The following is a 15,751-nucleotide window of genomic DNA, read 5'->3' as shown; positions in this document are numbered from 1 at the left end:
TTTTCGAGCTTATAGCTCAGCTCCTCGGAGACTCGCGCCCTCGCTGAACGTGCCCTTTCACCAGCACTGAAAGCTCGCTGTAAATCCTCTTCTGAGGCAATGTTTTAGAATAAAACAAACGAAGAAAGGAGTTTTCTAAAACAGGACACCAGTGAATGGCTCCGAAGCGAAAGACAGAGTGCGATTGCATCTGCTTCCTATTTATATACACCTGTCGGGGGCGGTGCGCATTATGCAAATATCGCACGCCAATTCCATTGGCTTGTTTTAGTTTACACGAAGATGATAGGGCTCTCTAAGCGATATCCCAATTCGTCGGTCACTACTGACGTACGTCGAACGTGACCGACTGAAAGGGAACAAGTGATTTTACAAGAAAACAAGTGTAAATTTTAATTTAATTAAAGTCTATGAAGTGTTTTTGACATAAATTTGATTACATTATACAATTTATGTAGTATTTCTTTTTTCTAGTGCCTGAAATTTTTCAGGTAGGTCTATTTCATTGTCTCTGTTATTTTGTTTTCCTATATGCTTTTAATTAATTTATTTGTTTTTATTTTATCACTGACTGTTTACATGTCTTCAGTAAGCTTTTTCTTTCTTTCTTTCTTTTTTAGTTTGGCTACTATTAGTTTTTTGTGATATTGAAATTGGTCACAGGAATTATTAAATTTCAATGGTTTCAAAAATAACTATTTTTTGATATATATTGTTATTGTGAAATAAAATTATTCATATCGTGGTATAAGATTTTGGTCATATCGCCCACCCCTAAAAGCATCATTACTTGTGTTTTACAACTTCTGAACCTCACTTTGTGTACAATATTTATTTATTTGCCATATGATGGTCAGTAAATATGCTGAAGTTCACTAACTCTCTTGTGGTTTTGTGTGTTTAGACCCTCCCAGTGTTTCAGATGGCAGAGATGTTGGTGTGACCCTGGGTCAGAGAGGTGTCCTGGAGTGTGAGGCAGATGCTGTACCCGAGGCAGATTTTGAGTGGTACAGAGATGACAGGAGGTATGGCATATCACTTCAGGATATTCTGCTTCATCTGTTCCTTTCTTTGGGAAAAAAACCATAACCTAGAAGTTTATGGAATTATAGATGGTTACAATAACAATACTGAATTTTGATCCCACTATATTATATGACTTAAACTGCTATGCCATTTAAATCATTCATTTGGTACAATGCACTTATTGTGCACTTACATGTTTTTACATTGTACTAATATTCTAAAAAATACCTGCATATAGTTAGATTGGTAGCACTTTATTTTACAGTCCTGTTTTGCATGAACATACTATGTACTTATTAGTAATGACACTTACTAGGTACTAACCCTAGCCTGGATGCCAGCCGAACTTAGCCCCGCCCACAACATTTTGAGGTCGGGGAGTTCGGTCTGGACTCGATCCGTAGAGGAGTAATTATGCCCGAACAAAAACTGTTCGGACCAATCACATTGTCAGGGCGATGATTGACAGATTATCACCAGAAACGTAATCAGCCACGTCATCAAAGAGCGCTTGGGGAGTTTGATTGACAAGCGATATAACCAATCAGAACGCCGCATCCGCTTTTGTCCGACAAAGCAGTCAGGAGTTAGAAGATTAACATCGGTGGAGTTAAACTTGAAAAATTGTGCATATTGACGTCTTTCCGCGTTTGAAAAAACATTCATTCTCATGTTCATTCATGCTTATTAGATGCTATAAATGGACTAGTAGAAAGAGATGATCGGTTAACGAGCCTCTTGAGCTGAGGCGCTACAGCAATCTGTCACGATCATGGTCACAACACATTAAAGAGCCACAAAACGGTTTTATTGTTTGAATTTTTTTATTAACTACAGTTTGAAAGCTGGGGCTCTGTTTAATATCATAAGTAACCTGTCCTGTCTTGTCTGTCGACGTGTTGTCAGTTTCCGCTTTGCTCCGCGATGTATTTTCCACTCTGTGTGGCGTGACCGACCACGGCTTGTCGGACAAAGCAACAGTAACTAAGGGGGGTGAGTCTTTGCGAAAGGTCAATTAGTTTACAACAATGATGGCTGTTGTTGAAGAACTGAGATGTGTAGATTCCGCCATCGCGTCCGTTATAGAAGATCGACAGTGCATTCATTTTAAAAGAGGAACAGAGGACCGCGATCAAGGCATTTGTCGATGGGAAAGATGTCTTTGCCGTCCTTCCTACAGGATTCGGCAAAAGTTTGATTTATCAGCTGGCCCCGATGGTCGCTAAGAAGAGTTCTGTTGACAACTATCCGTCGCTCAACATACGTCACTTACTCTGTAGCTCTGATTGGTTGTAGGTCTATCCAATTGAGGTCTTTCCTGGATCGGTTGAAATACGCCCCCATAATCAAAGCCCAATGGAGCAGTATCAGACTCATATTCTGACTAGAATTGAGTATGACCACGTCAGGCTATACTAACCCTGTCCTACCCCTAAACCTTAACTTAACCCATGTAGTTACCTTACACTACTCTGTACTTTTGTGGGTAAGTACATTCTAAAAAATGCTGGGTTAAAAACAACCCAAGTTGGGTTGAAATTTGGACAAACCCTATGACTGGGTTGTTTTAACCCAGCGGTTGGGTTAAATGTTTGCCCAACGTACTGGGCAGTTTTATTTAACCCAACTACTGTTTAAAAATTACTATATGACTGGTTTAAAATGAACTCAAAATTAAAAAATCAGACACATAATTACTAGAGACAACAATAATAATACAAAAGGTGAACATTTATTAATTAGCAATTTAATAAATGTATATTGTTTAATTATTATTCATTAAACTTAGTAACAATAGTTTAAAATATATAATTATAATTATATATAAACATATATATTATAATGTTAACCCTTTCCTTACACCTTAACCCATCCTTAAATCTAACCATACCATGGAACCTGTCCGTAACCTTACTTGTATCCCACCTTTGAAGCCAAAATGTGTTTTGCAATTGTACCCGACATTTTTTTTTGATGCAAGTACATAGTAGTTAGACACCTAATAGTGTGACCCAGTTTGTTTGGTTTTTACTACAAGCGATTTGTACAGTAACAGCTAGTTATTGACACGAGTTTATTGTATTTGCTCTACAATACGTCAGCTTTATAATATTGATAGTGACGCTGAGAGGTGAAGGACAAATATATTAGCTGCACATGTCTAACTAGATGTGCTGTCATACATTTACTGTTTTCAACAGAAAAATACTTCACATTTGAGTGCCTTTGGCTGGATGCGTCTCAGTATGTTCTCTCAAACTGTCTTTGATGTCAAGTGAAGAATAAGTTGTCACAATGTTGTATCATAATTAAATGTGCATAAGCGCGCGTGTGCATGTCCCTCTGCGTGTTGCTGCCAGTAATTCAATCCTGCAGTTTTGCCTCCTTTGAATGTATCCAGGCCCACCGCAATCTGCGTCCGAAAATGTTGATGCTGTCATAAATGTAACCTCAAGCTTCAAAGGAGGCTCTGATGTAGCGTAAACAAGGCCGGGCTGATTCAAGTCTCTCCATTTGCTGACTGTTTCCCAGGATCTTCAATGGCTTTGATGGCATAGAGATCGAGGATGCCGGAGCACTTTCAAAGCTGACTTTTTTCAACGTGTCCGAGGCAGACTACGGCAATTACACTTGTGTCGCTATCAACAAACTTGGGAGCGCTAACACAAGCATCGTCCTATACGGTAAGTTTCAGTGGCTGATGGTTTTAATCAAGTTTTAAAGCAGTTTGGAGCCTCTTCACAATTCTTCGATAAGTTTAATGTACAAATGGTGGTTTGGAAGATAGTTATGTCTCATTTTTTGCTTAAACTTTCGTTCAACAAAGCTGAACGAAAGCAGAACTTCCAGCTGATAACGTTCCTGTAAACATTATGAATTTCCACTTGGTAGTTTCTGACCCGTGAAACTATTAATCTTTGAGATTTCCATCTCAGGATTCTCCTTCATTTGCTTTTGATTCATGTTTTTATGTTTGTTTTTTGTTGATGTAGAAATAATTGAACCCACTAGTTCAACGCTATTGCAAGGTTAGTAGTGTGCATGGGAATGTAGTGTTCTGATCACCTTCTAAAGCATGTTCCAGTGCGTTTAATAACCAAAGAAGATGCAAACATGGTTATTTTCACATCAACCGCAATGTGACGATGCCAAGTTGCTGATATAGTTTATCGGCGAGGTCGACTCACAAATTTTCCCTGATTTGAACAGGGTAATATAATTGTCGTGCCTCGTCTGACAGAATGTGATTGTCAGATTGTAAATTGGCCACTTGCTATTCCTATTAAGGGGTTATTAGCTTAAAATCCCATTTTGTAATGTCAATAATATATTCAACACATTGAGTGACAGTCTCAATTGCCGCTCGGAATTGGCGGGGTACTGACATGCCTCATTCTGCCTTCAGTCACTGTGGGTTGATGAATGGGTCTCTGTTTTCTGTAGCCTAAACATGTTTCTCTTTCTTTTCTGTCACTTTCTTTCCTGTCTAACCTTCCTCCACCATGGCATGGCTTCATTATGTCAATGCATGCTCTCATCCACTGTTTGTAAGTACATGTTTGCATCATATGATGACTTTTGATGTTTGTGGAATTGTGAGTGCTTCATTATTACTCAGTTGATGAGGAATGTACTTAAGGGAAAATTGTCATCATTTACTTGCACTCATACTGTGTTCCACAGAACAGAAAAAGAAAGTGAAATACCGTTCTCTAGTCCATGCAATTACAATGAACAGGGAATGGAGCTTTCAAGCTTCAAAAAGAATACAAAAAAAACATTATGAAAATATCCTAAAAATGCTGTAGTCCAAGACTTCTGAAGTCACACCATAGTTTGAAAGCATTAGTAATGGCCAAAATCATTCTTTTGAGTCATATTTTTCTTATGAATCATTTGATTCGATTCACAAATTCAGCCTGAATGATTCATTTGAATTGGACCTCAAGATTAACTCACTGACACAGTGATCTAGTTGCAGTGATTAACAGCTCAATGAAGGTGAAGATTATCAGTTCAGTTTCATTCTGTTCCTCACGCAGATCTATCATTTGACTTTAAAACACTTTAAATATGAACACATGCACCATGATACTTTTATGGTACTTTTGCATCCTTTTTGAAGCCTGAAAGCTTCAGTCCCTGATCATTATAGTAGCATGGAAAAGAATGAACAGTGTATTATTCCACAGAAGAAAGTCAGGTTTGGAATGACATGAGGGTGAAATGATGACAGAATTTTTATTTTTTCCTTAAATGTACATTTGCCCCTTACAAAAAAGTGTCATGGTCTTACCTGGAGATAATAACCACGGTAATACACAATGGTTTATGGTACATAAATCGTATAGTACCATGGTATATTTCAACTCAATATACTATGGTACTGCCACAGACAGTAGGAGAGACCGGGGTTAACTTTTTTACATTTTATTCTTTACTTTTTCTACAAATTTTTCCATATTTTTGATATAAAAACTGCACTAACATGAATACTACCATTAATACTCTTGCATTGTGAAAGATCATATTACATTTCAGACAAGAAGTCATGTTAAAATTGCAGTTATAACAGCACACTTTGAGATTAACCAATAAATCTAAAATTTGCCATTGATTTAATACATAATACAGTTTTATAATAGTTTGCATATTAAATGGTACTGATTCTTTTAGCTGTGTTGAATATTATGTTTAAAGCAAAGGTCAAAGTGAGACCTATATTATTTAAAATATTTTTTACTAAAACTACTTCTTATCTGCTAATTCAAGAACAACTTTAACTTAGATAGAAATAATATTCATTACATGTTTAAAGGTGCCCTAGAATCAAAATTTGAATTTACCTCGGCATAGTTGAATAACAATTGTTCTCAATTAATCTCAATTGTTTAAAAGACTTCCGGAAAACACACGGATCTCAACATAACACCGACTGTTACGTAACAGTCAGGATCATTAATATGTACGACCCCAATATTTGCATATATGCCAGCCCATGTTCAAGGCATTACACAAGGAAAGGCAGTATTACCATCTGGATCTGTGCACAGACAAGGTAAGCAAGCAAGAACAACAGCGAAAAATGGCAGATGGAGCAATAATAACTGACATGATCCATGATATCTTGATATTTTTAGTGATATTTGTAAATTGTCTTTCTAAATGTTTCGTTAGCATGTTGCTAATGTACTTAAATGTGGTTAAAGTTACCATCGTTTCTTACTGTATTCACGGAAACAAGAGCCATCGCTATTTTCATTTTTAAACACATGCAGTCTGTATAATGCAAAGACACAACTTCAGTCTTTATAAATCTCTCCAACAGTGTAGCATTAGCCGTTAGCCACAGAGCATATAGCCTCAAACTCATACAGAATCAAACGTAAACATCAAAATAAATACTTTACTCACATAATTCGAAGCATGCATACAGCATGCATGACGAACATCTTGTAAAGATCCATTTGAGGGTTATATTAGCTGTGTGAACTTTGTAAATGCACTGTAATATAGTCGAGAGCTCGTGTGGCAGGGAGCAGGCGAATTTAAGGGGCGGCGCGCTGCCAAAATCAGTGTATATTTAATGATGCCCCAAAATAGGCAGTTAAAAAAAATTTATTTAAAAAAATCTATGGGGTATTTTGAGCTGAAACTTCACAGACACATTCAGGAGACACCCTAGACTTATATTGCATCTTGTGAAAAAGCATTCTTGGGCACCTTTAAAAGATTAAACCTTTTAATTCAGTCCCACAGTTTTTTTATAACAAGGATTACTTGATTGCAGAGTTGAGATAAAATGTGAAATTGAGCAAAAAGCATGTGTTTACTTACAGTCTCTCAATAAAATAATTACTTGAAAAAAAATACATTCTCCTTTTAACCTCAACATCTTTTTATTTTTCTGTCAAACCATTGCACGTTTTTGTGGCATTGAGAGTCTTTACCAAGCATATGCTGAATATATATCACTCTAACTTGCTTGTGATTGAAGACATCTAGTGTGTTATAATTGCCTCTGGTCTTTCCTACTTTTTTGTAAGGGGTCATTTCTCACCTGCATATGTTGTTGATGGTTGTTACTGATTTGTCCTTGTATTGTCCTTTAATCTTTCTTCTCTGCCAAGAATAGAAATCTTGTCCTGACCAACTTTTCTCCACTCTCTGGCCTAAAAAAAAGCGTGGGATTGGTAACCATGTCCTCTCCGGAGAGTCATTAATTGCATTGAATTTGATTGTGAGAACCTCACATTAGTATAATTACACTTGTGCAGGATTTACTCTAAGCTGTGGCTGCAGAATAATTGGATAGCTGTCCCTAAAGAAAGTCTACCATACTCTCCTAAATCCAGGGGAAATTAGACTTCAGTCTAAAAGGCCCATCAAAGAGAAGGATTTAATAGACACCCATACTAATGCCATGACATAACGTTTGTTTTGTTGGGACTGAATATTGGGGCTCTCTGATCTTTCACACCAAACATGAAACAAAAAAGGGAAAGTAATCAAATATCTACAAAGCTTCTAAAGGGACATGGTGATGGTAAAAAAATATCATGAGATGGGAGAAAAAATGATAGCTTTTGCAGCATTGACATAGCATTGACAGCTATAAATGTTGTGTGTTCCCCTGAGAAACTTTGCGTTCGCTAGCAAAACTTTTGAGTTCTTTGTGAGCTTATCCTCCCATCTCATATTTTTTTCTATTACCATGTCCTTTTAGAGGCTCTGTAAATATCTGTTCTCACCAAGAGTGTAAAAAAATCTTGTTCAATAAATTAAACTAATTAAACTTTACATCTGTTTGTGTATATGTATATACTAGGGGTTGCGTGACTACTTTTTTAATTGACTATTTGGCAAGAAAAGTAGTAGACTAGTCTGTGTTGTACGCTATGACTCGCCACATGCCATCAGCAGTCCAAATATATCATGCCAAATACCATATCTACACTGTAGAAACAAAACAGATTGCTTTTATTTTAATAAGTGAAGTTGCCTACACTGTGTACTGCGCGATGTCTTTGCTGTGTAGACATTCAGTAACAAGAATATATCCCATGCCACTGAGATGATGTGTGCAATATCTCTACTGCCAGAATCATGCTGCTTGTGTTGTGTTGAACGGGGTATAAAATACCTCACACTCGCTTATAGTTTCTGTCAGTTTCTGGACAGTGTTCAGCGCAATGTGTGTAGGATAACGATGGTACACGATACTTGAAACAGAATTTTATGTACATAATTTGCACATGATGTTACAGTCTGTGACAGACAATTATTTCAGTGGTCTTGGTTCCAGAAGTGTTCACCTCAGTCATTCTCTTCCTAGGGATTTCAGAAAGTTAATCAATCAAGAGTTTAAAGACATGAACCAAACTGACCAGCTCTGAGATTAAATCAAATATTGCAATGGTGATTCAAGCAAAAAAAAAGTGTTTGAAAATCTAAGACAATAACAGTAGTGCACCTTTTATATGATCTATATAACCCATGAAAACACAATCTTTTTAAAATTAAAGGGGCTATATGTAGAATTCAGAAACCTTGTTATTAGCGACCCTGGTGACATTTAAGCGAACTGCAACCACTCGTGCGCATGTAACATACAAGAGACTGAATATGATTCAATGCCCCAAAATACTAACAACAAAGTTCTCATTTTCATTCTTCGCTTAGGGTTAAAAAGAAGTACTGTTAATGAACATCCTGACGCCGTCCACGCTGCTCAGAGTGACAATTAGAAGAATATGTAAATATGAAAAGCACACAACAAAAAATTACAGCAGGAAAGCAGTATTTAAAGGATTAGTTCACCCAAAAATGAAAATTTGATGTTTATTTGCTTACACCTAGGACATCCAAGATGTAGGTGACTTTGTTTCTTCAGTAGAACACAAATGATGATTTTTAACTCCAACTGTTTCGGTCTGTCAGTTGTATAATGCATGGCAATGGGAACTTCGACTATAAGAGTAAAAAAAAAAAAAGCATGCACAGACAAATCCAAATTGAACCCTGTGGCTCGTGACATTGATGTCCTAAGACACAAAACGATTGTTTTGTGTGAGAAACCGAAAAGTATTTATATAATTTTTTACCTCTAATACACCACTATGTCCATTGCCATGCATTTTTACAACTGACAGGCGGCAACGGTTGGAGTTTGTGTTCTACTGAAGAAACAAAGTCACCTACATCTTGGATGCCCTGGGGGTAAGCAGATAAACATCAAATTTTCATTTTTGGGTGAACTATCCCTTTAAGAAAGCATCTGTTTATAGCGATGTGGATATGTTTGCACCAGCTCTGTCATTTACCGGCATCATGTTGACAGATGAGGTCATTAAAATTACACTGTTATGATTGTTTGATTATAAAGTGTAATTGAGACTATAGATCTGGCTATGTGAGACTGTAGATTGAAATTAAAGGATTAGTCCACTTTTAAATAAACTTTTCCTGATAATTTACTCACCCCATTTTTTGTTTATAAAGCATATACAGTTGTATTTTTTCTGAAAATGACTGATCATTTCACTAGATAAGACCCTTATTCCTCGTCTGGCATTGTTTAAAGCCCTTTGAAGCTGCACTGAAACTGTAATTTTGACCTTCAACCATCTGGAGGCCATTGAAATCCACTATAAGGAGAATAATCAAAAACCTTAGTGGACTAATCCTTTAATATAATTTCTTTGCATGACTCATTGACATTAGCAAAAATGGCAGAGTCCTTCACATAAAAATCAGTCTATAGGCTTTCATAGACAACCTAGGAAGTCGGGGAAGCTCTCACTTTTAAGGATTAATTACAAGCTGTTCACACATTGGCAATAAAAAAACATTAATTCATGAAATTTCTTACATATAGCCCCTTTAATTAGTGAATAGTTTTAAGCATAAAATTCTATTAACTTTTTTCAATAAATAATTTTTTGAGTGTGTTTAATACTTCATTAAGTCATTCGCAGTTCTACATGGAAGTGGGTGGTTGTTAATCAGATCTTTTGCAATGGATCTCATTTCCATGGTAACCATACTTTATAATGGTTAGATCCAAGGAGGATCGTGAGTAATGTAGTTCTTCATTGGGAAATTGACTATCAAACATGATTTTATTAATATTAGTATTATGTTTTTAAATTAGGCTGAATCACACTGACTTGTTGCCTACACTGGTACATATTTTATCACTTACTGTAACATCCTTGGAGTGCTTGGTAGGTCTGGCTTGAAAGGTTTATATGTTCAAAAAAAAAAAAAAAAAAATCAATTTCTCTATGGAGAAAATGAATGGGATTTTTACTTGTGGAACCCGGCTGTTGCACTCTATTGAACAAATGCAGCTGAAGTCTAACTGAGTAGTCGGTGCAACCCCTAAATATATATACACATACAGTATATTTCGATGAAAAGTGGAGGTCAGAAAGAGTGTGTATTGCACGTTAGATGTTATTACCATATGTTTGTTTTAATGAGATTGTTTGACTGTCCCAAGCTCTTGACAAGGTAACAAACCAAAGACTAGAACTAGCCACATGTCTCCTGCTAAACCATAATACAGAGCTGAATCTCACAAAACCATATCCAGGTCAGCTTTTACCATAAAATCAAAATGAAAATATAAGAAAGTGTATTTTGCATTTTATATAGAACCATTAAGATCTATATACTACTGTTCAAAAGTCAAAAGGGGTTGGTAAGTTTATATATATATCACCAAGGCTGGATTTATGTAATAAAAAAAAATAAAAAAAACTGTAATATTGTGATATATCATTACAATTTAAAACAACTGTTTTCTAATTTAGTATATTTTCAAACGTATTTTATTCCAGTGATGAAAGCTGTATTTTCAGCATCATTACTCCAGGCTTCAGTGTCACATGATCCTTCAGAAATCATTCATATATGCTGATTTGGTATTCAAGTGACATTTCTTATTATTATCAATGTTGAAAACAGTTGTGTTGATTAATTATTGTGGAAACATTTCTTTGATGAAAGTTCAAGAGGGCAGAATTTATTTGAAAATAGGTTTTTGTAAAATGTAAAAGTCATTTGATCAATCTATTGCAAACTTGCAGAATCAAAGTATTATTTCATTTTTTTATTTATTTATTTATTTTTAAATCTTACTGCCTGTAAACTTTTGAATGGTGGTAATAATAATAATAATAATATTTATTTATTTAAAAACTAGTTTTTGCTTATTTTTTTCATACAAAAAAAAAATTGATTTTAGGATCATATTCTTGACAGGTTTCGTGAGATTCACCCATGTAACTGTTGCTTTTTGTATTTTTACTTATCATTATTATTTTAATATTATGTCATCTCAGAATACAAGTGCAATAGTTTTCATCAGATGAGCGCAGTTACAGTAATTCATACTTTCTCATTTTTTTTACTATGACAGTCACACATTTGTCCTCGCGCCTTATTTTACTCGTCTGCCCTTAGTAATATGGTCAAACTGAACCTTCAGTGATTAGCTTGTTTATAATCAACCGCAATTACGGCTGACCTCAGTGGTTGACTGGTCAAGGATGCGCGGTACAGTAGGGTAATAATGGTGTGAGCGCAGGGAGACGGGATGTGCTGGTTTGAAATGAAGAGAACAGATGCTCCTACGATACAAATGTGACCACTAAAGACCCTCGCTTAGATGTTAATCTTCCAATCTGGAGCGCTTCCGTCCCAGTTAGATGACCCGGCACCACAGCAGAACCATGCCAGAAATACTCTAGCTTGACTTGATGAATATTTTTAGGCAAAAATATCTAATTTGCCTAACAGCAACAATGGAAATTATTTACTTAATCTTTTTGAGTTCATATTGCATGTTCTGTATTTCTATAAAGTGTTTTGTTATATAATCTCTCTTCTAGTGGAGACGACTTCTGTTTTAGAAATGACTTCATCCGATTTAAAGTGCACAGCCTTTGAAAACAATGATTTGTGGGAAGGTTTGTGATACACGAGCTACTAAATACAGTACTCAACTACTAATCACTACAAACTCATCAACAAAGAGGAGTTGCTATAATATACTAACACAGATTTTAACAAGAATTGCTTGACTAGAAAATAGAGGTTTAGTGCTGTATACCTAGAAAATGCTGACAGCTGACACCTTCAAAAAGAAGAAAAGATCATATTGAGGAAGTAACATCAAATCAGTAGTGCAGATGCGTAGGTGAGCGCCCTACATGAGAGTTCAGCGACGTTACAGTCTCAAGAATAAAGACGAGGCAGTTTACAGCACAGTTGGAGACCTGAGCGCTTTTTCCTGACACGTGTGAATCTTTTCAATGCTTTAGGACCCGGAGCAGTTCAGGATGGCAACAGCGGCACGTCAACGGTCTTCACGCCCACCTGTCTACTTCTCATCGTACTTCTACAACTCTTGCTCAAGTTTTGATGCCGAAGATGTTTTCAGTGGATAAAAATCGATGTTCGTGTGACATCACTCTCATCCTGGAGTCACAAATCGTGCATGGGTTACCAAAAATGCCTGAAAATGTGCATGGGGTACCCAAGTACTTCCTTTTAATAAAGTAATCATGCATTTCTTTTGTTTATAATAGAGTTTAATAATGTAACTTCTCTTACATTGCTAATTACCACACTGTTTTGCCCCAACGAATACAGCTTTGTATTCCATAAAAGCAAATGACAGAGAGGCATGTCTAATTTTAAATATTTAATTTTATTTATTTTTGTGACTGTCATTTTAATTTAACTCTGTAACCCCTTAAGAATTCATATAGAAAACTGAATAATTATTTCAAGTCAGAGGCATGCGATATGGAAGGGCATATGTCTTTTTTTTTTTTCTTTTTCTTTTTTTGAGTTGTCGATATATTTTTACTGTATCATAACTGTACAGCCAATCAAAATAAGCAGCAAAAAAGACACGTTTTAGCTCTGTAATATTCACATCATATATCATTTTGAGTACTCCTAATCTGCATTTTAGCGTTTAACACACACAACTGAAAACAATGCGGTACATATCAGTATGTTTTATTTTGATTATGTTTTGATGAACAGAACGACACAGTTGGACTATGCAGAACCGAAAGCTCTATAAAATGATTTATTTGCACCGCAAAGGAATAAATCAGATGTTGGAGTCGTGTTAGTATATATGGGATGACATCAGGTTATTGGATCCATTCTTGAGAGCCCAAAGAGCATTCTGCTAATACCTGTTGACATCAAGTAATTTTTTTTATCACCGTGGCAGTTTTTCAAATGGCTTTTTGTTTCATTTTGTCCATATTTTGAGTTATACGAACCAAACCGGGCACTTAAATGTTCTTTATTTAAACACTTCTTGTCGTCGTTCCTGCTAACATCTCTGTATGTATGCATATATCCAACTTGTACAAAGGGAAAATATGCACACTTGTTTTTACTAAAATTGTGAACCTGTTTAATACAATGCAACGTTTTCTATTTTTGTTATTCCCTTTTTCAGAAGCTGTGTAATTTATTTCTCAAAGGGTTATAGTAGATACAAGCTCATTGCAGTTACTCATTGTGAAATCTGATGTCTAAATATTGTGCTTTTGGAAGAAGCCGATGCGACTCATTTGTCCGTCATCTCATCATGAGCAGATGTCCTGTTACCATCCGTATTCTGTGGGGGGGGATTTGATTTGAATCCTTTCTGAAACTTACCATCGCAGTATTAAGGTGTTGGTTGACCTCAAATCCATATTAAGATTTTCTTCTGTTTTGTTGCAATGTTTGATAGGATATATGCCTAATGTTTCCATTTTATCTCCAATGTGGTTAAAGGAATAGTTCAGACAAAGATCAAAATTGTCATCATTTATTCACCTTCATGGCACTCCAAAATAAATAAAAATAAAAAAATGACCATGGAAGTCTGAGATTGACTAATCATAAATAAGTATTGCTTATTTAGCTGATTATGTTGACAGACATTTTTGGATGAGCTATCCCTTTAAATATCATGTTTTTAAAACCACATATCAGATACAAATCAGTGGATTGTAAGCACAAGTTGTATGTTAATGAAAGGAAATGTCATGTGTGTGCAAAGTTTAATGGGTGACAGTGCGTGTTCTTGCCCCAAAAGTGTATTATTCAACATTATGGTTTCATTTTTCATTTTGTTTATTTTTGATAAGATATAGGGAACACAACCAGACTAAGAACAGTCCACATATTTCACATCTAGACAGATCAGTGAGATTAACCTGACAAGTCAGAAATCCACACTTTTATGATTAAATTGAAATTTGAAACCACAAAAAGAAGCACCTCCTAATAATGTCTGTGATTTCCTCCGAGGAAGACAGAGTTTGGATCAAGAATGATCAAAGAGAGGGCGATCAATCGATGCACTGTATTAACAGAAACACAGGGCTTGTCTGTGCATGGCTGTAATGCAATTCATATGTTTGTCCAACTTGGTGCAAAGAATTTACTTTTTTTTTTTTTTAATCCCACCATTCAACCATTAAAACAACCAGCCTGGAGAAGTTAATTTTGTTCCGCTGATCTCTAGTGGTTCCCTGGAGAGGAACAAATCTAGTATTTTAACTCCTTGTACTGTAAAGAAATTGTTTCGTCATATGTTTTTCCTTTAATGGCGATGGTGTGTTCATATTTAAGACTTACAATAATAAAATGTTGTATCTAAATAGAATTGGTCTGCAGTCTAATTGTAATTCTTAAGAAATCCTGGTTTCACATATATATATATATATATATATATATATATATATATATATATATATATATATATATAATGTATATACACACACACATATGTATACAGTATATATACGTATAGATGGATAATTAACTGTCATGTCTCTGGCCTATCTGAATGGCCATATGGTCTCCTTTTTATTTAAATTCAAGGTCACTGCTTGCATGAATGTCTTGTGCCACTTTGCACCAGAGTATAATGGAACCAGAAAATGTCAGTTTGAACAGTGTTATAGGAGAAAGTTACCTGAGCTGACTGTCAACATTTTTACCTAAATATTTCTCAGGGTTTATATTCTTCATTTCTATATAGGCAGATACCTCAGGTACCGACAGGAAAAATAAATCATAATAATAATAATAATAATAAAGCCATTGAACATTTCCACTGTAATTGCTGACCCAGTATCAGAACATGTTGTCACACTGTGGTTTAAGTTGTCACAGTGACATCTGGAATAAAAACATCTGGAACATGTGGAATTAAAGCAAAACTTACCAAATGCAAAACCGCAGAGCAGTTTAAGAACAGAAGCGCCAGGGAGGGAAATCATACATGTAGCCATTCAAAAGTTTGGGGACAATATGTTTTTTCTTATTTATTTTTGATAAATTAATATTTACATTTATCATTAAATTAATCAAATGTGACAGTAAAATAAAATAAAAATAAAACTTTCTATTCATCACAGAATCCTAAAAAAAAAAAAAAAAAAAAAAAAGTATCACTGTCGAGCACGACTCAACACTGAAAATAATAAGGAATGAACACCAGAATTCTTGAGCACCAAATCATCATTTTAGAATGATTTCTGAAGGATCATATGACACTGGAGTAATGATGCTGAAAACTCACAGGAATAAATTACATTTCAAAATATTGGTTGTGTTATGTTAAACTATAATATTATTCCCTAATATTACTGTTTTTACTATATTTTGATAAATGAAGCCTTGGTAAGCAAAA

General features: G+C 35.3%; 1 protein-coding gene across 3 annotated transcripts in view; it reads left to right on the top strand.

The window, feature by feature from the left end:
- ntm (neurotrimin) overlaps positions 1-14,541 on the top strand; it is a 413,623-nt gene extending 399,082 nt beyond the window's left edge. For 2 of the 3 annotated variants that reach the window (XM_067397810.1, XM_067397809.1), the window contains 4 exons: positions 905-1,025; positions 3,559-3,710; positions 4,020-4,055; positions 12,357-14,541. In XM_067397810.1, the coding sequence (XP_067253911.1) occupies positions 905-1,025; positions 3,559-3,710; positions 4,020-4,055; positions 12,357-12,457 (410 nt within the window). In that variant the 3' untranslated portion in view covers positions 12,458-14,541. The remainder of the gene's footprint in view (positions 1-904; positions 1,026-3,558; positions 3,711-4,019; positions 4,056-12,356) is intronic. The other variant, XM_067397811.1, reaches the window with a different exon arrangement.
- Positions 14,542-15,751: the final 1,210 nt, after the last annotated feature.

Source organism: Chanodichthys erythropterus, chromosome 10 (assembly GCF_024489055.1).
Source record: "Chanodichthys erythropterus isolate Z2021 chromosome 10, ASM2448905v1, whole genome shotgun sequence".
In the NCBI taxonomy this organism is placed as follows: domain Eukaryota; kingdom Metazoa; phylum Chordata; class Actinopteri; order Cypriniformes; family Xenocyprididae; genus Chanodichthys; species Chanodichthys erythropterus.
Note: the sequence above shows the minus strand (reverse complement) of the source record. Positions and strands in the feature narration are given on the sequence as shown.